The sequence below is a fragment of the Nelumbo nucifera genome, chromosome 6 (genome assembly GCF_055504915.1).
Source record: "Nelumbo nucifera cultivar China Antique chromosome 6, China Antique-T2T, whole genome shotgun sequence".
Classification (NCBI taxonomy): domain Eukaryota; kingdom Viridiplantae; phylum Streptophyta; class Magnoliopsida; order Proteales; family Nelumbonaceae; genus Nelumbo; species Nelumbo nucifera.
Window position 1 is genome coordinate 2,064,013 of NC_142654.1, and position 22,437 is coordinate 2,086,449.

General features: G+C 38.6%; 1 protein-coding gene across 4 annotated transcripts; it reads right to left on the reverse strand.

Annotated features, from left to right (window-relative positions):
• Positions 1 to 286: 286 nt before the first annotated feature.
• Positions 287 to 21,841, reverse strand: LOC104609293 (U-box domain-containing protein 52-like). 4 transcript variants are annotated; one of them, XM_019199761.2, is made up of 9 exons: positions 20,067 to 21,841; positions 19,485 to 19,606; positions 17,941 to 18,062; positions 17,664 to 17,860; positions 17,486 to 17,528; positions 3,652 to 3,985; positions 2,220 to 2,288; positions 1,748 to 2,089; positions 287 to 1,168 (listed from the first exon to the last, which is right to left on the reverse strand). In XM_019199761.2, the coding sequence occupies exons 1-9, from the start codon at positions 20,248 to 20,250 to the stop codon at positions 458 to 460; spliced, it is 2,124 nt and encodes a 707-aa protein (XP_019055306.2). In that variant the 5' UTR covers positions 20,251 to 21,841; the 3' UTR covers positions 287 to 457. The 4 variants fall into 4 exon arrangements, with proteins under 4 accessions (XP_019055306.2, XP_088746040.1, XP_010273872.2 ...); XM_088889914.1 differs by having other exon boundaries at positions 3,652 to 3,982; positions 17,664 to 17,842; positions 20,067 to 21,741; XM_010275570.3 differs by having other exon boundaries at positions 17,664 to 17,842; positions 20,067 to 21,741.
• Positions 21,842 to 22,437: the final 596 nt, after the last annotated feature.

Consider the following 22,437-nt stretch of genomic DNA (forward strand, 5'->3'; position numbering starts at 1 on the left):
TTCTTAGTTTGGATGGTATCATTCTGAAGTTTTGCTTTGTCAAGAGGGATTGTGTTTCAGTAGCTCACTGTCTAGCTTCAAAAGGCTCGGCGGGGTTAGTTGTTTCCTGGTTTTCTCCTCCAATTTGGCTGGTTCCTCTGTTGGAGGCTGATTCTGTTTTATTAGGTTTTGGGGTTGATAGACCTCCGTGGGTTGCTGGTTTGTTTTATATTCTTTGGTTTGCTGTTTTGTTTTTCCTTTTCTGCCTATTCTTTGTTCTTGTTTGTTGTCTTCTTGTTTGCAATCCTTTTTATCAAAAAAATTGGAGAAAAATACCATGCCTGTAGGAGGTGGATGTAGCACACTGGTAGCCCATTATCCTTACAGCACTTATTCAAGTTAGTAAAAAGGAACCCCCCCCCAAAAAAAAAAAACCGACATCTTCCTAACCTTTAACAATTTGTGTAACTGTGCTCATTCAGAGAAACAAATTTGGTAGTGACTGACAGGCGAAATCCCTCAGTTGGTTCAGCACTGGCAGAACTACATTACCTAAGTCGGGTCGGTCCTTCCGCCGAAGCTCACAACACTTCAGCGCAAGTTTTGCAAACTCAACAGTCTCCTTCATCGGCCAGTCATTTACCCTAGGGTCCAACATCTCCTCCAGCTCACCAGCGTCCATTGCTTCCTCCATGTTATAAGCAAGTCCCATTGGAGGCTGTGCAGTGATGAGCTGCAAAAGGATGATGCCAAGGGCATAGACGTCAGACTTCATTCCCAGCAGTCCAGTCTTCTGATACTCAGGATCAATGTAACAGAAGGTCCCAGCAGCAGCCGTCATGCGATATTGGGTTATAGCTTCAGCAACAGAAGGCGGTAAAAGGCGTGCCAGGCCAACATCAGCAATTTTGCTATTGAAATTGGTGTCGAGAAGGATGTTCGCCGGCTTGAGGTCACGATGAACTAAAGGTTCTGGCTTCATCTGGTGTAGGTAGAGTAGTCCTGTTGCAATATCTGCAGCAATCTTAAAGCGTAACTGCCAGGTGAGAGGGGGAGTGTTGTTCCTGCAGAAGAGTCGATCTTCTAGGCTGCCATTAGCCATATATTCATATATAAGGCATCCATATTCAGGGCAGGCACCCAGAAGCATGACCATATTTGGGTGGCGGATGCAGCTCAAAACTTCCACCTAGACAAGTTGCATAACGTCATCATGGTAATGGCAGTAAAGTAGTGAAGTAGTAAAGTTAAAAATACTAAATACAAGGCAATAAATAAGAATCCATTTCAACTTGGAAATTCAACTTTTAAATATAGAGTTAAATTCAGGCAGATCAATGAAGAAACTATGTCAAGCTTTCACTCAACTGAACCTAATCTAGGCATCCAGTCAGATCAATGAAGAACCGACTTTATGGCAATCATCCACTCAACTGGCCCTATACTCGGCATCCAGTCAAGTTATCAGTTTGGAAATGAGTTCAACATGTATGTGGCCGTTATAGTTAGAACCACCAAGCATTACATAGAAACCAATATGGTGTCAAATAAAAAAAATGGTGGCAATTCAAGCTTATGGTTATTTGCCTGAATAAGATAAAAATTTTAGATTTTGGAACAGGCTGATAGGCATATCTTTGCGCCAAGGCAAATGCCAGGTTCTAAATTGTTTGAATATAGAGCACACCCACCCCTCGCAGTGGATAGTAACAGGAAATGGCACTGGATAGCAAGAAAAAAGACTTATATTGAGAGACAGAAATAATACCTCCTGCTGAAATTGTTTCATTCCTTGATCAGCATCAGACCTTAGAATCTTGATAGCAACAAGAGTGTGATCGAGAGTGGATTTGAAAACAGGTCCATATCCACCTTCACCAATCTTGAGATTATCTGAGAAATTATTTGTGGCCTTCTGAATTTCCACAATAGTATATCTCTTATACTGAAAATCTGGAGAAGCATCACAGACTTTCATCTTCTCCATTTGGGCAGCTTGATCTTCTCCCTGTGCTAATTTAAATCTCTCTTTCTCATTTCCTGCCATTTCCTCTGCAAAGTTTTCTCCTATCCCTTTCTTCCCAGCCATCCATGAGTCAAGATCTTTAGCCTGTATACCATAATGACAAATGAAACACAGAAGGAAAAGGTAAAGTCTTTAATGTATTACAGGGGATAAAAGAAATTCCATACAAAATAAATAAAAAAAAAAAAACTTAGCAGAAGTCATTAGTGCCTGCCTTGTTATGCACACCCATCATTGGATGAAATTCATGCTTCAGCCTACCTAATTCCGCTTCCTCTCCTTCCTGTGATTGCAAAAAGCAAGAGTCCAGTGACTCCCTGGTGAATATGAGACTAAGAAAACTGTTGGCAGGGTTCTAATTTCCAGATTCATAGGTTACAAAGACCACACAAACACAGATTGGAGTCATAGTAAGATATGCTGTAGAGTTCTGCATGTGTGAGAAAAACTTTTGATGCTAAATTTAGAAACCCCAAATTTTCAAAAAACAAAAAAAAAGTTCAGCAATAATAATAAGTTTTATTTTTCCCATTTTCTTGGGGGCAATCACCAAAGGGTTAAAGGCTTAAATTCACTAATTGGTCACAAGCTAAGAATTTTCCAATATTAATAAAGAAATCCCTAGTCTTTTATCTGAATAAAAGTGCTAATTTATCAACGGGGGGATCCAGAAAGCATGACTTCATTTATCAACTTAAACTTTTGTGCACTAAATACATGATGGGACCATTTAAAAAATAGTAGTAGGAAAAAAGTGGGCATTGCTGTCACCATGTCTGCATAGCACTGAAGTGAAGGGAAATGCATAAATTGCTGCTTGTTAGAAAGTTACAAAGACAAAATATGAAAACTTACGCATAAAGAAACTATTAAGAAACAAAACACACAAGGTTTAAAATGTCATTGTCGGTGGTCAGTCATCCAAATATAGAAAACATGTTGGAAATGTTAAAATGTTATATGAAAATATTGTAGATATTGTAAACATGGTAGAAGCATTGTGAAATGTGAAAAAAAAAATACACAATGATATTTTATGAAACAATAAAAGAAGCAATAAAAACACCTTTTTAGATTATTATCTTATTCCAAACCATCAAACAAGCCAAGAAACTAAGGTCAATAGACAAAATAATACACTGCAAAGTTGTCCTGTGGACTTTGAAAGTTTCAACTACATAATAAAGTTCAAGCAAAACTTAAACTCATAGAATATACAAATAATTCTAATAGATCAGCCAAATAATCTATTATACAATCAAAAATTGATATTATTGTCACATTCAAAAAGAAATTTTAGCCAGATCAAAGTGGTCATCATCTCCATTAGGCAGGTGATAATACTATTGTTCCACATATATAGAATACTATTGCCAACTCATCATGTTATTATACCACCATGTACATAATGCCACTAATTTTCATTGGGGAATATGTTGATTCCAGTAATATTTTGTGTTGGTACCCATAGAAATGGAAATATGTCATGGAAATATTAAGAAATATGTCGACATTTTAATCTCACCATATATGGATGTACATATCCATAGAGGATGTATTGTCTTCCAAAATTGATACTAACAAGCAATGATAAAAAATGGTACAAACAGGCCCTAAAGCAGGAAGTAGGTAGGTCAGAAGCATACCAGTGATTCTGCAGAGCAATAAGATTCAGTACTCTGGTGTGAAAGTTCATGCAAATTCAATCCTCCAGACAATTTCTGCTTTCTAAATGTACTCAAATCGAGGCTTCTAATATGTGCATTGGGATCTTGGTGCAGATTTGAGAAATGTGACTTCTGAACCCCAACATCTACATAATCTTGTTGGTAGTAATTAAGATGTTGATCAATGCCAGTCCTACCTGGGTTTGGACATGAAGCTGTACTTGGATATAAAAATTCTGGATTAATCCTTTTATGCATGTTGCCATCATAGCTTCTTGTAGAAAACTCCCCTTCTTGACCTCGTCCAATTCTTCTATTTCTCACCAACAGAAACATGATATCAGATAATGGCTCTAAACTAGGAAGAGAGCATAATAAAGCCCTACGAGAGAGAAAAAATGAGAAAATTTTTGCTTTGTAAGATTGGCTGATTGGGGATTTCAATAAGATCAGAAAATGGTAAAACTCCATTTATATATAGCAGACAAGCATATCCATGGTTGGTATTTGGCACCCATCAAGGGAACTTCTAAAGCCAACAATTGGATCCAAAAGGGTAGAGTTCAAATTTTGTTCTGGCAGATATCTTAGGTGTGCCAATTGGAGAGCAGGTTTTCCAAATGCCAAATTTATGCCACATGATATGCAAGGGTAAGATGATGTCCTCCTATTTTGCTTCTATTGTTCTTAAAGTTGTTTATTTGCTTCATAATTACTTGTAAGAATATTAAAGAAAAAGCATGGATGAGAAAGTGAAGTAGTTCAATAATTGCAACAATAGCTGGTACCTTGACTGCTTTTGAAGCTCGAATTCACTTCTAGGTTATTGCCAATCAAGATATGCAAATGGATTATGCCATTACCCAAATTCTACCTAATACTAAATACTTATATACATTTATAAATGGATAGGAACCAGAAACACCAAACATGATTAACCTCCAGTTTGGCAAATATAACTTAATCTGATCAATTAGGATTCTTTTTTTTTTTTGATGAGTAGATCATCTAGGATTCATCTGTACATAGTTCACCAGTTTCTGCCACGCGGAGGAATCATGTGGTCAATTGGACAAGGGACTGTCTAGATCAACCATGCCTTTACATACCCTGTCTATTATGCCCAGATACAGATACATACATGGACACGGTTATGGGGATGAAAACCTCTGTGACTTCTATACAGTGCACCCACAACCTGTTTATTATGCCCTGCTACAGTGCAAACCTCTACAATAGAATTGTCAGCTTCTATGAACCCACCAAATAGATTGTTCTTTTAAGAAGGTAAAAGTATTGTTTTGTATTGATAAAGAATGGAAAAAGAGAGTACATCATCCCATGTACAATGAGAACCTGTACATTGGGAATATACAGAAAAAAAAAAACATAGAAATCATCCAAAGAAAGGTCTTGCAAAAAAGAACCAAGTTGGACACCCTAAAATATTCTTTATACACCCAACCAATAACAAAAAAAACCTATAAGATTACTCTTAACTTCCTCTCTAAGTCAGAATACTTGTTATCTGTTAGAACTGTTAATATTTTATGTAGTATGTGCCGCAGGGGCACTAATGCCTTTTTACCTTTTTTATTATGTCACCCTATATATAGTAATAGAACTGGTGCCGCCAGAACACTTTTTTAGACTCCAACACTTTTTTATTATGTCACCCAGTGCAAATACTGGGTCTGAACAGATCGATCAATTTTCCTCTTCTTTTTCTTGCTGTCTTCCCCAGATTGGGTTCAAGAAATATACCTACAACTGATTCAGAAGAAATTTCTTTTTTCTCTCTCTTCCTCTTGGTCATGTACCAAAAAAATCTATAAAACTAAGGTGGCTGAATTCGTGAAGAAGGTTCAGTGGTTTTTTAACCCCTGTTTGTGGATTGTGTGATCCTTGTGACTGAATATGAGTTTCCTCTAGGTCACGAATGACCTGCTTTTGATGTGACAGCACTAGTTGTATTGTCTCCAGGTGGTTGTGGTGATTAAGTGGCCTAGGATTGTGGTGGACTGTGGCTGTTGGATCTTTTTTAGACTTGAAAACAAGCTTGGAACCTGTTTTCTGGGGGCAAATAGTGCTGTGTGTCCAGACTGTAGAGTAGTTTATGTGGACTGCAGTTCTAGTGTTCCCCAAGGGCTGACCTGTGTTAGAAGTGATTGTTGTGTGCTTCCATCAGTTGTATTTAGAGATGAACAGTGAATTTGATCATGTCCTCTGAAGAGTATGCATCTTCTGGTGTTTCCGCAAGTCCAAATGGTCTGAGTGGGGGGATTTCCCTATGGCTGTAATTCCCCTTGATGGACTTAAATACCTCAAGTGGTCTAAGGGAATTAAGCTCTACATTACTGCAAGAGGGAAGATAGGTTATATCAATGGTAAAGGGAAGGAGCCAAAGTTGGAAATGCTGAACATGATAGATGAGATCAAGAGAATAGTATGGTAATGTCGTGGCTCTTAGTTTCTATGCTGCAACAAGTGAGAAAGGCCTTCATGTGGGCTGAAACAACTTATGAAATATGGGAACGGACAAACCTACCTATTCAGAGCAGAGAAATTATGCAAAGATATATCAATTGCAAGCTGAATTGTCCACTTGTAAGCAGGGGGAGAGGAGTCTTTCAATATATTACTCAAATTTGACATCAATTTGGAAGGAGTTGCATCATTATCAAAGTGTGGATTGGAAATGTGATGGAGATGCAAAAGACTAGAAGTCTCTTGTCTCCCAACAGTAAATATTTGCTTTCCTCTTGGGGCTGAGTCCTATGTATAAGTCTATCAGGGTGCAAATTTTTGGAAGTAAGGATCTCCCTTCAATCAAGGAGATTTATGCCTTAGTACAATCTAAAAAGAATAGAAGAAATGTGATGAATTGTTTAGATGGGGAGCCAGTTGCCTTGGCAGTCAGAGGGGGTACAAATGAAAATGGTGGGAGTTCTTTTAAGAAGGGTGACTTCCAAATGAGGGTGGATGATAAGGATAAACTTTGGTGTACTCATTGCCAACGGTCCAAGGACACTAAAAAGACATGTTGGGATCTTCATGGAAAGCCTAAGTGAGCTCAAGAGTTAAGTAAAGTCAGCATCTAATCAGACTAAGAAACCAGTTTGGCAAAGTCAAAAGAAGTATAACAGCAAATATGGGCTCTCAAGAGACTTGCCCCACTATATCTCAGGAACGTCCCTCCAGTTCTGATCCCCACAAAGGAGTATTTTCACAGTGATCTCACTGAGTTCTTTGCTTCGCATGGGTCTCTTCACCTAAGTTCCTGTGCTAAAACACCTCAACAAAATGGTGTTGAAGAAAGAAAAAAAAAATCATCATCTTATTAAGGTTGCTCATGGACTATTATTACATATGCATGTTACCAAACGTTTCTGGATGGATGTTGTTATGTCTACTGCATATATCATCAACTATATGTCATCTCGGTTTTTAGAGTACAAGGCTCCACATCAACTTTTGTTTCCCAAGGCCCCTTTGTTCTCTATTCCTATATATGCCTTTGGGTGTTTTTGCTTTGTTCATGACTTGGCTCCTACTCATGGTAAGCTTGACTCTCGTGCTTTGGTCTGTTTTACACAAGTACTGTCTCCATTGATGTGTCCTTCTTCGAGAGTGAACCCTTCTTCCTTGTTTCTCCTCAAGGGGAGAGTAGGGATGAGGAGAACCATGTTCAGGTTCAACTTTCTCCTCTTCTTGATCCTCCTCCATTCCGTGTTTTCCTTTGCCACCATAAGGACTAGCAAAGTTTAAGAGCCATGGAACAATCTGAAGCTATGCTACCGACACCATCAGACTCTCTAGAGGAAAATTCCTCTCAGCCAAGTACTCTTGTTTCTATTAATATGCTTGGTCCTATTGAGATAGATTCTTCTGCTATTGATGATCTAGATATTCTTATTGCTAATAGAAACAGTGTTAGATCTTGTACTATTAATCATCCTATCTCTCACTTCATTTCCTATGATCATGTTTCACCTTCATTTCGTGCTTTTTTATCTCCATTGGCAGTGTTCCTAATGTTGCAAAAGCTTTATCCATACTTAAATGGATAGATGCAATGAAGGAAGAAATTAATGCCTTACAGAATAATGGCACTTGGGAGTTAGTAGATCTTCTTAAAGGAGAAGAACCAATGGGATGTAAGTGGGTCTTCATAGTGAAGCACAAGGATGATGGTATGATGGAAAGATACAAATCCAAATTGGTGGAAAAAGGGTTCACACAGGTGTATGGAGTGGACTATGCAAAGACCTTTGCCCTTGTAGCCAAGATGAACTCTATTAGAGTCCTCCTTTCACAGAAAACTAATTTCGACTAGGATCTTCACCAATTGGATATCAAGAATGCTTTCTCGAATGGTGATTTAGAGGATGAGGTATACATGACTCGGCCTCTTTATATGGGTTGAAGCAGTCATCACGGGCCTAGTCCAGTAGGTTTAATTTGGTCATATAGCAGATGGGGTTTAAACAATGCTAGTTTGACCATACATTGTTTGTAAAGAAAGGTGAAGGAAAATTTGCAACGTTGATAGTGTATGTTGACGACCTAGTGGTCATAAATGATTCGAAAACTGAAATATAGAAGTTGAAGGAGTTCTTAGCCATTTAGTTCAAGGTGAAAAATTTAGGTCCCTTGCACTATTTCCTTGGGATTGAAGTTGGCCGCTCGCAAAAGGGATTCTTTATTTCTCAAAGGAAATATGTCCTAGATCTATTAGAAGACACAGGCAAGTTAGGAGTGAAGCCAATTGATTCACCCATTGATCCTAATCATTGGTTGGGTGACAATCAGGGGGAGGCTATAAAAGATGTGAAGTAGTACCAAAGATTCATAGAGAGACATTTATATCTATCCATGACCAAACTTAACAATGCTTACGTTGGGGTTGTCCTCATTTAGTTTATGCATAACCCCAAGACCACACATTTTGAGGCTATTGAGAGGATTCTTAGTTACCTCAAGAAGTTTCTAGGGGCTGGTTTGTTATTCTAGAAGCATGGGCATTTGAAAGTTTGAAGTGTACACATGTTGACTGGGTAGGGGCAGTAGATGACAAAAAATCTACCGGTGGATATTGTACTTTTGTGGGAGGTAACTTAGTCACCTGGAGAAGTAAAAAACAGAGTATGGTGGCTAGGTCCAGTGTAGAAGCAGAGTACAGAGCTATGTCCCATGGAGTTTCTGAAATTATGTAGATAAAGAACCTATTAGGTGAATTGGGTTTTGTAGTTAAGAGTCTCATGTCACTCTATTGTGACAAAATGGCTGCCATCAATATTGCAACCAACCTAGTTCTCCATGATAGGACATAACACATTGAAGTGGACAAGCATTTTATTAGAGAGAAACTTGTAAGTGGATAAGTGTGCACTCCCTATATTAGCTCATATGAACAACTTGCAGATATCTTCACTAAGGGCCTTTATCACTTGCAGCACAATGGCTTGTGTGACAAGTTGGGCATGATTGAAATCGATGGCCCAAGTTGAGGGGGTGTATTAAAACTGTTAATATTTTATGTAGCATGTGTTGTAGGGGCACTAGTGTCTTTTTACCCTTTTATTATGTTGCCCTATATATAATAATAGAACCGGCATCACCAAAACACTTTTTTGGACTCAAATCCTTCTCTTCTCTCTCTCTCTCTCTCTCTCTCTCTTCTCTCCTTTCTCTCTTCTCTCTTCATTATTTTTCTACTTTTTTCCACTGATAATTATCAAATATATGATGATTTCTTTCCTTCCAGATTGTCCAAATGATGGCATCTAGGAAAGAATTCTGTAATAATTTTATCCTATTGTTCAGACCCTTAGTTATCCATCCTTTAAGAAGCTGTAAAACTGACTCGGGCAAGCAGAAGTGAATACCAAAATAGGACAATGCCATTCTCCACAGCTGATGAGAAAAGTTGCAATGGACAAAGAGATAATTTGAGGACTCCAGGATTCATTACATAAAGAGCAGAGACTTCTAGGCAAAAGCATCCTTCTCTTCTTATCATTTGGTTTGTAGTTAATCATCTTTCAAGACCTGCAGTCCATACCAAGAAGGCTATTTTTTATGGGATGTAGGAGCACCAAATGCTGGCTCAAGGAAAAGCATTTTCTTGCTTGAGTAAGAGATTCCCATAAAAGGCTGAACTGAAAACTTGCCTAATTTCTCCCAAGACCAAATTCTTTCATAATCTATTTGGATGTTAGACTTTATGCTTGGATGAGTCTTAACAACTAAGCAGCAGGCTAAATTCCCAGTCATTGAAATTTCTTCTAAAGGTAGGGCCCTTGATTACTCCATCATGTATGGTCAAAACACTCCTCAACAACAACATCCTTATTTTGGGCCATATCAAAGAGTGAAGGGAATCTTTATCTCAAAGTAAAATCCCTACACCATTTATCATCCCAGAATCTTATCTTGTTGCCTTTCCCTATCTTGTAACTAATTCCTTTCAAAAAATCAGGAAGAACTTCTAGAATACTACTTCAAATTGCACACCCCCTTGGGAAAATATCAGGCACTGAGTCCTAGGGGTGGCAGTGTTGACCCCAACTCATCTGACCCACCCAACCCACCCGCTTAAATATCCACCCATACCCACCCATTGAAGCAATGGGTCAAGATGGGTCGAATGACCCATTAGGGTCAGGGTGGGTTGTAACCCATAAACAAGGATAGGTGATGGGTCATGGTGGGTTGGTGGGTCAATATGGGTGGATTGGTATTCTACCCTTACCCAACCCAACCCAACCCACCCCACCCATTTACCACCCCTACTGAGTCTCACCCAAGACTTGTGAGTCCATATTTACCTGCTATGACCTTCTCCATAGGCTTCCACTTTCCTTGCTAAATATCTTGCACCATCTACCAAGGAGAGACTTGTTAATTTTTCTGACATTTCACAAAGCATTCCAGTTTACCAAGTGGAATTTAAAACTGTTCCTTCAACCAGCCCATAGGAAAGTCCTCAATTTCTTCTCTAGTTACTTCACAACACCAGCAGGGATTTGAAATAAAGACAAGTAATAGGGAGTGAAGACAAAATGCTTTTTAAAAATGTAAGTTTACCACCCTTTGATAAATATTTTGATTTCCAAATGGCCAACTTCTTGTCAAACATTTCAATGACTGCATCCCATATTCTCTTAGAGTTACTTTTTGCACCAAGTGGTAAACCAAGGTAAGTGGTGGGTAGCTTCCTTATTTTGCAGCCCAAAATATCAGCAAACTGATTAGCTATATTTCCTCCCCCTGTCAGCATTATTTCACTCTTAGATAGATTAATTTTGAGGCCTGATGTAGCTTAAACTTCACTTAGTATGTAACCCAGATAAATCAATTGATCAGCTGAAACATCACAGAAAAAAATGGTATTGTCTGCAAATTGAAGTAATGGAACCTGCTTCATGCCAGCACCAGCATTAAAACCTTGAATGAAATCGCCTTCTACTGCCCTTTAAGTGAGTTTACTCAATGCTTCCATTACAATACTAAATAAAAATGGAGACAGTGGGTTCCCTTGTCTTATACCCCTTGAATTTTTAAATTTCTCATAGGAGTCCATTAAAAGGGATATAAAAGGTAGGTGTGGTAACACATACCTTGATCCAGCTCCTCTATTTGGATTTGAAATTCATTCTACTCAACATTTAATCACGGAATCTCCAGCTAACATGATCAAAAGCCTTTTTGAGGTCACCTTGAAAACTATTCTTTCTCTACCCAGCCTTTTCCTCAAGCCAATCAGTTCATTTGCAATAAGGACTCTGACTAGTGTTTGTGTCCCTTCTGTAGATTCTCCTTGGGATGGTGAGATAATCTGACTCATCACTTTCTTCAGTCTTGCAACTAATACTTCTGCAGTGATTTTGTAAACACTTCCCAACAAGCTGATAGGTATAACTTTTTTTAGCTCAAAGGTGCCTTTTTTTTTGCATCAAAGTGATGAAGGTTGAATTCAAAATACCTTTCAAGGGCAGCCTTGGCAATGGAATGCTTCAAAAACTTTCATCAGGTCTTGTTTGATAAAGTTCCATCCCAACTTATAAATTTTCATTGTAAAACCATCTAGGCCTAGAGCCTTATCCCCCTCTATTTGAAAGATGGCATCCCTAACTTCCTCCTATGTAAATGGCTTTTCCAGGTCAGCTGCTTCTTCATCAGAGATTCTGTTGATGTCCAAACCATCCAGTCTTGGTCTTCTTTTCCTATGAACCTTATAAAGGCTTGTGTAGTAATCTGCAATGGCCCCCTTGATTCTTCCCTCATCCTCAAAAACCTCCTCATTCACATTCAACATCTTAGTACTTTTCACCCACCTTCTAGCACTGGCCATTTTGTGAAAGAAGGCAGTATAATTATCTCCTTCTTTTAACCAGAGACTCCTAGACCATTGCCTCTTTTTCACCTCCTCTTGAATTGAAAGCTTGTCAAAGTTCGTCTTGGGTTGTATCCTCTTTTCCTATTTTCTTCACTCCACATACCTCACTCTTCCTCGTTGTCAAGATCAATAATCTGCTACAAGTATTCTACTTTTTTAATATCAAGACTTCTTTAGGCCAAGTCTTATTTTTGGCTTCAGCTCTCTTAATTTCAAATGGAAAATGTGACTAGATGACCCTGTAAAGCTCATTTCCGTCCACCATTCCTGCAACAAATCTATAAAGCCTTCTTCCTTTAGCCACATTGTGTTCAAATCTGAAAGGCCCATAAGCTTTAGTGATGATACCTCTACTATCTAAATGGAGTGACATGTGGTCTGAGAGGGGTTTAGAGAGAGTGAATTGAGACAGATCCAGAAAACTGTCATCCCATTCAGGGGAGATTAGAAACTTGTCAAGTTTTACCAATGCAAGAGCTGCTTGGTTGTTTGTCCATGTGAAATTGGCACCAAAGAGAAACAAATACATCACACTCCACCTCTGAACAAAATTTGCAAACTCCCTCATACTTTGTCTCTTCTTACCAACCCATTTTTTTCAAGGGTGAATCTGATTGTATTGGAGTCCCCTCCCATGCACCAAGGGGTTGAGAGTTCACCTTCTCTAATACCCTCCAATTCCTCCCAAGACCTGGGTCCTGCTGCATTTATCAAATACTTCTATGGTGTCACAGTTCCGAATCACCAAAATTCCACCTGCCGTTCTAGTGGTTGGTAAAAAATTCCCAATCACACTGCCTTTGACCCCCTCTGACCTCACATACTTCTAACCAAAGAAGTTTCCACCTATTGTAGTCTAGTTTTATGCATGCAAGGAACATCCTATTACCATTTATTAAAAAAGTTAGCAGATTAGCATCCTCCTTCCCAAGTTAAGGCCTCTAACATTCCAGGAGATTACTTTCATATTTGTCATGGGGACTAGTAAGTCAAGATTTTTGTCTCCTACTCCTTGTGATCCGATTGTTAGAGTCATCCACCCTATCATTAAGCCCCCAAGCCAACCAAAATAGTTCTCAATCAACTCTCCTTCATTTTCTTCGCTTTTCTTCTAAAAATCTATTCTCAATCTCTATAAAGAGTTCTACCATTTCTCTCTTCATACTCTAGATGGAAAATGAGAAATTCCCAAAAGACAAACTTTAAACAACACCCAAGGAGGCATTTCCTCATCAAGAGGATTAGCCTTCCTGTATGGGCCTAGGCCAGGCTGAGCTGGGCATTGGGCCTATGACATCAAAAAATGAAAACTTAATTATTTATAAAACTTGTAAGTTATATGATGTATAATACATGAAAAACTATTGCATGGGCCCAAACTAGGCCAAGCTTAGCATGGCTTTGGGCCTATGACACAAAAAATAGGGTGTGGGCTTCATTCTAATTCCTAGGCTTGGCCTAGCTTGTCTTGGCTTGTCTATCCTTTAACTGATGAAGGCAAGGCCTTCATTCTAATTCCAGAGAAACGTGAGACTTGGGACAACACTCAAGTGTTACATTCACTAATGAGTGTTGTCTCAAGTTCCACACTGCTTAGGAATTTGAATGAAGGCCTTGCCTTCATCTATATAAACCCTTGCTTAGGAGGACAACTCTCATATCTCAGTTGACCCATGTCTTAACTCATGAATATGTATGATATAAATTAAAGTTTTAAATAAAATAAAATGTATTGTATATGTATAAACATAAAATATATATATAATAAAAAAAAGGGGCAACCTAGTGCACGAGGCTCCCACCAATGCGGGGTGTGAGGAGGGACAGATGTATGCAGCCTTACCCCTACACATATAGAGAGGTTTCCAAGATTTGAACCCTAGTCACCCAAGCCGCAATGGAGAAATATATATTATTATATCATATGTTGTATATTTTATTATTTTATATATTATTATAATATACATATGTAATATAGATATAATATTATAATATTAAATATATAAATTATTACATATAGGACATAACATAATATTTTATAATATAAATATTATATATATATATATATATTGCGGGCCAAGATAGCTTCTGAGTCGGGCCAAGAATGATCACCCCTAACTATAGCACCTCAACAATTCAATCGTTTGGCTTGAATAGAATACCGAGTTTGAGGTAGAGTGCGAGCCCATAGTGGATTGATCCTATGGGTTTTTAGGAGAGCCAAAATGTGAATTTACTCTGCCCACCCTTGGACTGGGAGTGCTTAGTGATGTGTCTAGTGAACCATCTCTTATAGGTGAAAGAAGGCTAAACAAGATTCTTTTTTACACCATTTGTCCAGCTGGTTTAACACCTACTTGAATTTGGATTCAGTCCTCACAAAACTGTCCTCATATCGTCCTACAGCCCTTTTCAGCCGTGAATTGGGAACATCTCTGTACTTGTATTTTTTTATTCATGAGGAGATATTCTCAATGCATAGCTGCAAGGGACTATTTAAAAAGCAAGGTCCCCTGTTTTATTCACTAACAAAGTTAGCCTAAGAGACCACAAAGATTGAGTGGCCAGATCAATCTCTAGTTTTCCATTGCTCATCGCCTCTAATGCATGGACTTTAGAGAGCATTGGGCAGGGATTGCCTTCCTCTTCTCCAATCAGCTCCACCTCCTCTAGCATCCCACTTGCTAGCAACCTTGTGTTTGGACTTTCTTCTTGAACAAGATGTTTGCCATATTTGATGGCCTTCCTTTTAAGCACCAAAGCCACCACATACCCCAATTGTCTTCCCCTTTCAGCATCATTGGGCCTAACTTTGGCCATAGAGAAGCCATCCAAATGTTGTCCCCAACACAGATGGGGGGTGGGGGTCCTGCCATCAAGTCTTCACCCTGATCCACTCCACTATGTTTTTCGCCAAGTTCAAGTTGTCCATCTCCACAAAGGCACCCTATCTTTCTCACCAGGCTCTCCAACCAAAGGTGACCCATAACTTTTACCCAATATTCAATGGGTTCCTTTCTCCCCAATTGACAACTGCCAAATTTGGGATCCCATAACTCCAAATGAATTCCATCAAACAAGTTTCTTGCCCCAATTTTCCAGATTCTAAGAGCCTCAATTTTGGATGGAAGTATGAAAAGGAATCAATTACTAGATATTTGCATCACTTAGCCTCACTTACACCCCAAAAGGAATGTCCTATCTTTTTACCACTCAACAATGGATGTCTTCCATTGATAAGTCTCTGGTGTTCACTAAACCAACCAGACATGCTTTAAGGAAGTCCAACCATTTACCAAACCTTATCCCTCTAGCCTAACATAGAAGCAGTTTGGATGAACTTTAACTAAGGCCTTTCCTTTGCTCATCCAAGTATTCTTTCATTTTGTCTCTACGAAGGAGGTTCCACTTTGTAGTGTAGGTCCAACAATCCTACATCTCAATCTACCTTTGCCCCTCCAACAAATAGGCCTTCCATTGAAAGTTCCCTTCATAATCTTTACGAGGAAGAAGGCCAAGATCCGCAATCAATGGCAACAATGAATCACTTTGTCAGTATCATGCCATGTCTCTTGCTTCTTGTTGAAGGCAACAAAGAAAGATTTGTTAGCTTGTTTGGATTAGGATCCAGCTTTTTGGTCATTGAGTGAAACCATAGCTCTAAGTTAGAAGGGATCATCTTTATGACTATTGGTACCACATCAACAATGGGGGAAAAAGCTCTAATACAAACCTCAGCTACCAAATCATCACTCATAGTAGGTCCTTGGGATAAAAACTTTGCACATTCTATGGTCAATTTCCTTAAGGATTACCTTACATCTTCCAAAGACCATCCCTCAGAACCTCTGCCAATGTTTTCCTTGATGGGAGTATGAAAAGGAACAAGTCACCAACAAGCTTTTTCACATTGACTCCATCTAATGGTCATCAAACCTTGAGGACTCATCTCTTCATCCCCACTACTTATTTTTCCCTTAAGAATCATCCAATAAGGAAGTTTCCCAAGAAACTTTTCCTCATTTCTACAAATCCAATTGCCATTTCAAGGAAATACTTCTTCCCCTTACACTAAATCTAGCATCTTTCCCACTCCAGCCACATCTCTCTATTCAGAGTATTTCAATATGATACCCCTTCTTTAATGTGGGCATCCTTCATTGAAACATTCCTTCTCCATTTACCTCATTCCTTGTAGTCCCCTAAAATGGCATGACTATGAAACTTGATTTCTTTTTTTTTTTTTTTGGTAGACTAAACTTGATTGAATTTCTCAACTTGCATATGCTCAAAAAGAAAAACTACTACTACCTGTTAAATTTGAGAAAAATGTTTCCAAATGTCCTCCTTCCTTGAAGCTTTCCTTTCTTCCAAGTCGATCTAAAGCCATGTGTGTTAAAAGGTCCCACTACTTTTGGAATTATCTTCCAATTTTTGCAGTCCAGATCTCCTACCCACAGGACACCACAGTCTCACAGTGGGAACACCTCTCATTCATGAGGAGATATTCCTAATGCGCGGCTGTGGTGTCCTGTGGGTAAGGAATCTGGACGCCAATTTTTGTGGTTATGAAGTAGGGTTCCTTTAGACTGACGTTTCAAATGGCAAAATTGTAATTTTATGTGTATATAATATGGTGCACACTTTGCCCATAGAGTGGAATAGAATGTTTTGTTGAATTACATGATTATGTTTATGTTTCTCCTTCCCCAAACCCTAATTTTATTGACGTCTCTTCTCTTTATTCTCTATCCGCTTGTTCCTCTCCTACTTGCAGATCTGATCAATTCTTTCACATCATCTGCTAATCCATCCTTCTAGAAGTCACCGCTTCACCACAGTCATCCCCTTCTACCCTCCCAAGTAAGTCTCCTTCCCTCTCTTGTTGAACTTCCTTCTCCCACCTTCCCAAGACAAACCTTAATCCTTCCTTTTCTTTGTTTATTGCAATTCTTTTATTAGTTTTGGCCTATGTTACCCAGATATGGAAAAGACAACTGGATGTTGTATCAAATATAGAATTTACACTAACAATTGAAGCATCTGACATGATATGGCACCCTTATACAGATATCCAGGTATCACAGCTTTTAGCATTAGTTCCTTTGTTTCTAACACCTACCAACTACTTCTAGAATTGTAGGATCACTCTATCCAACATCACTGGAATTGGTGACCACTAGGCCCATGCCAGGCCATCAACTGAAAGCCTAGGCCATGTATCATCACTACACAATCCCATCCCCCAAAGCTGGATACCCCCCCCCCCCCCCCCCCCCCCCCCCCCCCCCCGATGAAGGTGGGATTCAATCCCACATCTCCACTACAGTATTTTTTCTTAAATATTGCAAATTTGTTCTCAAAATATATCTTTGATCAGACATTTATAGATAACATGCCATAGTCACTTACTGGACATCACTTTTTACTTGGAGAGATGCTGCATTTGGATCACCTGTAAATCAAAATCAAGTTTCACTTTCACCAACTGATATGTCAGAAAACAAATGACTAGACAACAAGTGAAGCCAACTTTCTTATCAATCTAAAAGAGGAAAACCAAAAACAGAACAGGAAAAAAGTAACAAACTTTTAGTAGACTGAAAGTTTCCAGAAGATTCAAATTTGCGAGCTGGCCGTCTCTTCGTAGTATTAGGATGAGAAGCAGGTCGAACTGAAGATATCCTTCCCTTTGATATAATATATATAGAACAGAAATCTGGAGCAGCTTTTGAGACTGCAGTGGACACATCTGTACCCTTAAAGAAACTGCCAAATAAATTAAGACTTATGTGAAGAGAAATAGAGAATAGAGAGGCAATGGCAGACTTGATCAATGAAACTAAACAAAAGAAAACAACTAGTACCTTGTCAAGACATTTCTTGAACTTGCCCCAAGGACAAGTTTATCAACAGATTCTTCCACAACATAATCGACAATGGCTTTTGGTACATCTGTGTCATCTATGATGACCTCCTTGCATTGTAGCTGAATTAACAGAAGGAAAAAAACTCAAATTAGAGATGGGAGAGGAAAGTTTTTCTTTATTTGCTTATGTAGATAGTCCATTCTGAGTACAGATGAAAGAAACCCTGAAGTTTTTTTATAATAGAAAAAAATTAAATGAAATTCTAATAACTTAGGTTCTTCTTGGGCGTTGTCTAGAGCAATGTTGCAAGAAATGGACATATGAATTGGAATCTGATAAGTGTCCAGGAGTCCAACACAATGTGTTTGAAATTTTGGATAAGGAGCAGTTTGATAAGGGCTCAAGTGGCTGAACTGCATGACATATCACTTTGCCTATTAGTGGACAAAATAATAAAAATAATAAGACGTGCAAGGATATAGTGATCTACCCAACTTCAGTTTCAGCCATTGAAGAACCCACAAACTCCTTAAAAACTTATTCACTAAAAGACAAAGCAATAAGCTTTTCAGCTAGCCATTTTAGCTGTTATCAAACAGTAAGTGTTGTTTTTCACAATATGGAGAACTTTTTTATTCAAGAAATAACTAGGAGGTTGGCCATTCTTTCTCATTTGCTCAACATATCTCCCACTTTATGTTGTTCTAATAGAATTACATGTAATTAAGGTCACATTAAATTAAAAAAAAAAAAGTACTTTTACTGTAAATCTCATTCAATAAGTGACCTGCTAAATGTCAATACCCGCCTGTACTAGCATAGTTGTCCTTTCAAAAAATTTAAAGGCCCATGTGAAGTGAACTTCAAGATTACAAGTTCATAAAATTCAGACCTTTATGAAGGACTCCACATAAAGACATTAGAAAGTTCTAGTTTTACTTAAGCATCTTTTAAACAGTGCTAGTCTCTAATGCAAAATAATATTTATCTCTAATGAAAATTTTGACTTAGCATTCTAAAATGCCCTAAAAAAATCAACTTTTTGCAAGATTATCAATGATCAATAAGCTACCACCTAACCTCTCATAATATGCTCAATTATTTATACAATAATAATGCCATTGTGGCTCCTATCTACAGATTTTCATTGTCTGCAGATTAAAATAATTAAATGAAATTAGCCAAAGGAGAGTGGATCTCCCTTTATGCAGAAAATTTGATATTTTAATGCTAGGAAAACAATCCAGCACAAGTTCAAAGCAGCTGTAGATCATTTGCTCTAAGAGTTTCAACAATATCATTTTTCATCAGAAGATGTGAAGAAGCAGAGATCCTGCTCTTGCTATAAATTGCGAGAACATGTACCTATTGAAAGAAAATAAGAGCAATCAGGCTATTACATTCCAACCAGTGATATTTATTACCTCTGGCAAAATGCAACTGTACCCAGTTTTTAACGATTTGTTGCCTACCATACAGGAGTTCAAAATCTTTTTTTTTTTTTTTGTAAAAGTTCAAAGTCAGTGGTGGTAAATACATACCCCTCTTCTATTGCAGTAACACTGGAAAGGAAGGAATACTTCTTTTGTCTGCAGGTCAAACTGTTGAAGGAATGTAGATGCAACCTCTTCATTTACTTCTGAGAGAGGAACTTGTTTCCCAGCTTCACAAAAAAAAAAAAAAAAATACCAAAACAATGTCTTAGATAGAATCAGAAAGCATATTTAACAAGTTGGAATCTAAATATCAACAGAAGCCTATTAAAATGCAAGGAACAACCACAAGCAACTGAAATTTGTAACTTATCATCAAGTTTTTACAGCACCGAGAGAAATGAAAACATATGAAAAAACACTGACACATCAAGACCTCATCCCAGAATATAACTTGGATTCATTTTCCTAAATGAACTTATAAGATAGTAGGAACGTGAGAAAACAATCAGATCTCCCAAGTTGACACAGAACAGAGAGATTTCTAAAACAGGAAAAACGAAGCAATTATTTGACTTCATTAAAAACAAATTAACAAACATTGGCCGGGCAAATGGATTCCATTATACCAGTAACTAGATAACAAGAATAATAATAATAACAATAACAAAACTGCCAGTTGGGGCTAACTTGTAGTAGGGATTGTAGGAGGCTTGCGAACATGAAGGAGGACGAAGATCTGCCCCTTGGATATTAAATGATCTGCCGCCCATCTTAGCGCGTGCTGGCTGCCCTTGTCCGTGTCAATTGCAACGACCACCAGGCCCTGATCTTCAGTATTATCCTGAATGCGACGCCAAGTACTTCTCATCATTTTCAGAGCCTAGATTTAGGACAAACCAAGTTGATAATTTAGGACGAACCGAACTCTACAATTCGTTGTAATTGTAGAATTCGGTTCTCCTCCTCCTTCCTCTCTTCTTCTTCTTGGTCTGATAAGAGAAGGAAGAGGAGCAACAAATTGTAGAAATCGGTCCTCCTCCTCCTCCTTCTTGGTCTGATAAGAGAAAGAAGAGGAGCAGAAATTAGGGTTTTGTGAGAAGAGATGGTTGTAGGATCAGGTATTCCCAGGAAACGCAGAGAAGTCATGTGAACAAGCTCGTTGGTTCACTGAATTTAGCACTTTTTCCGTTTTCTGTTTCTTTTTTAGGCGTGAAATCTGGTCAGTTATGCTACACACCCTATTAATAACCGATCAAAAAGAAATTAAAAACCCAAATTAGCCTATCCATGGCCTCCTCCCTTTGGATTGGGGCCGTCTGTCTTCCGTGTCCTAACATGAGTCTCGATCTCCGTGTTTCTTTCCCGACCGAAAACTCTCTTCCTCCGCTTTCTCCACCACTGCCATTTAAGGCGCTGGTCAGCTCCTCTCTCTCTCTCTCTCTCCTCTATTACTAAATCACAGCAACGACCGCGACTCGTGATGGACAGGGCTAGAGGTGCTGGATGCAGGAGTCGCCGGCGAGCCCGAAGCTCAAGAGGCATTGAAATTGTTGGGAAGCAGGATGGCAGAGCATTTGGAGATTAGGAGTTTAGGACAATGATTGTGCGGTACATTGAGAAACAGGAGGTCAAACGTTTCTGTCGGAGAAAATCTGTAGCTTCTTCACTAGTGCCGTTATGAACCGTGAGAAGGAAAAACTGTGAGCCTTTTATTCTCTTTTTATGTTTTTGGCCTAGAGGATCAACACCCAAGATTGTCAGCACGAGAATATGAAGAGAAGACGAACTTATCCAACAACGGAGAGAATTTAAGTATGACGAAGACCAGTTGTTGACACCTTAGCTACATCGGGCCATGGCGTGGGCTCGTTGGTGCTGGTTATCTAACAGCACGACTGTCGTCGCCGGAAAACCAGAGAGGGATAGATAGCACAGAGAGTTCGAAGGAGGAGGAGTTCAAGGGGGGGGGGGGGGGGGGGGGGGAGAATGCTGCAAATGGTATTCATTAGTCCATGAATTGGTTCAAAACTACAAATTTCATACAATAAGGTTGTTTCATTCAACAAATTCAATTCCAAAGACATGACTTCTACTCCAGGATAGAGGATTGTAGTCTCAGTGATCAATTCCATAAGAATTTATTGCAACTCAACAGCTTGTGAGCTGCACGATTACAAAATTCTAGCATTCTAGAGGAGCAAATACTAGTAATCATCCTCCAATATGCCAGAAATTCTCGATGGAGGCTGAACCCCGGGGTCCAACAGATATTTTTAACAATCAATTGAGCATCACTTCTGAGTTTTGACAACCAACAATCACTAGGGTTGCTCATAAAAAATCGAAGAACCAAACTAAATCGAGAAAATTGAATTGAAAATAGATTATGAAAGAAATATGTTATAAATATATTGCATATATTATATATTTATAATATCCAATCAAAAGATATCTTGAAATTTGCAGGTTCGCTTATTGTCTTGGGGCATAAAAGGTTATGAAAGAAATGTGGGCCAAGAGCTTCGGTTTGAAAGAATTAAAGCTTAAGAGGGGCTCGGATCAATGGATGAACTGCTCAATGGATCAATGGCTCGATACCAAATGGAGTGGGGAGTGAACAATAATAATTGGGCAATAATTGAGAATGACTAAGGGTTCTGATAATTGAAGAGTTGTAGTAAAATTAGTATAATAACAGAGATTTAGACTGAGGGAGGCAATATGCTATGCATGAAAATAGCAAAACAGTGAAGGCTATAACCCGAAGACTGCAATTTCCTGGGAGAGATCACTTGGCTAAAAACCTAGAACCCAAATTGAATAAATTAGACATCTACTAGTGCCACCAAGGTCAGGACCCTTAAACTTAAGTCGAAGTCACGTTAAGCCATGAAAACTTATTGAAAGGCCGTTGAAGTTAACTGACTGTTGAAGGTAAAGTGGCAAGATAGGATGAGGAGATTGTTTAGGTCAGCATCTAACTCAGAAGATAGTTCTGAAGAATGTAGCACTAGTTCTTCCCTAACCAAGTCCTTGTCTATAAAAAATATGGAAGAGA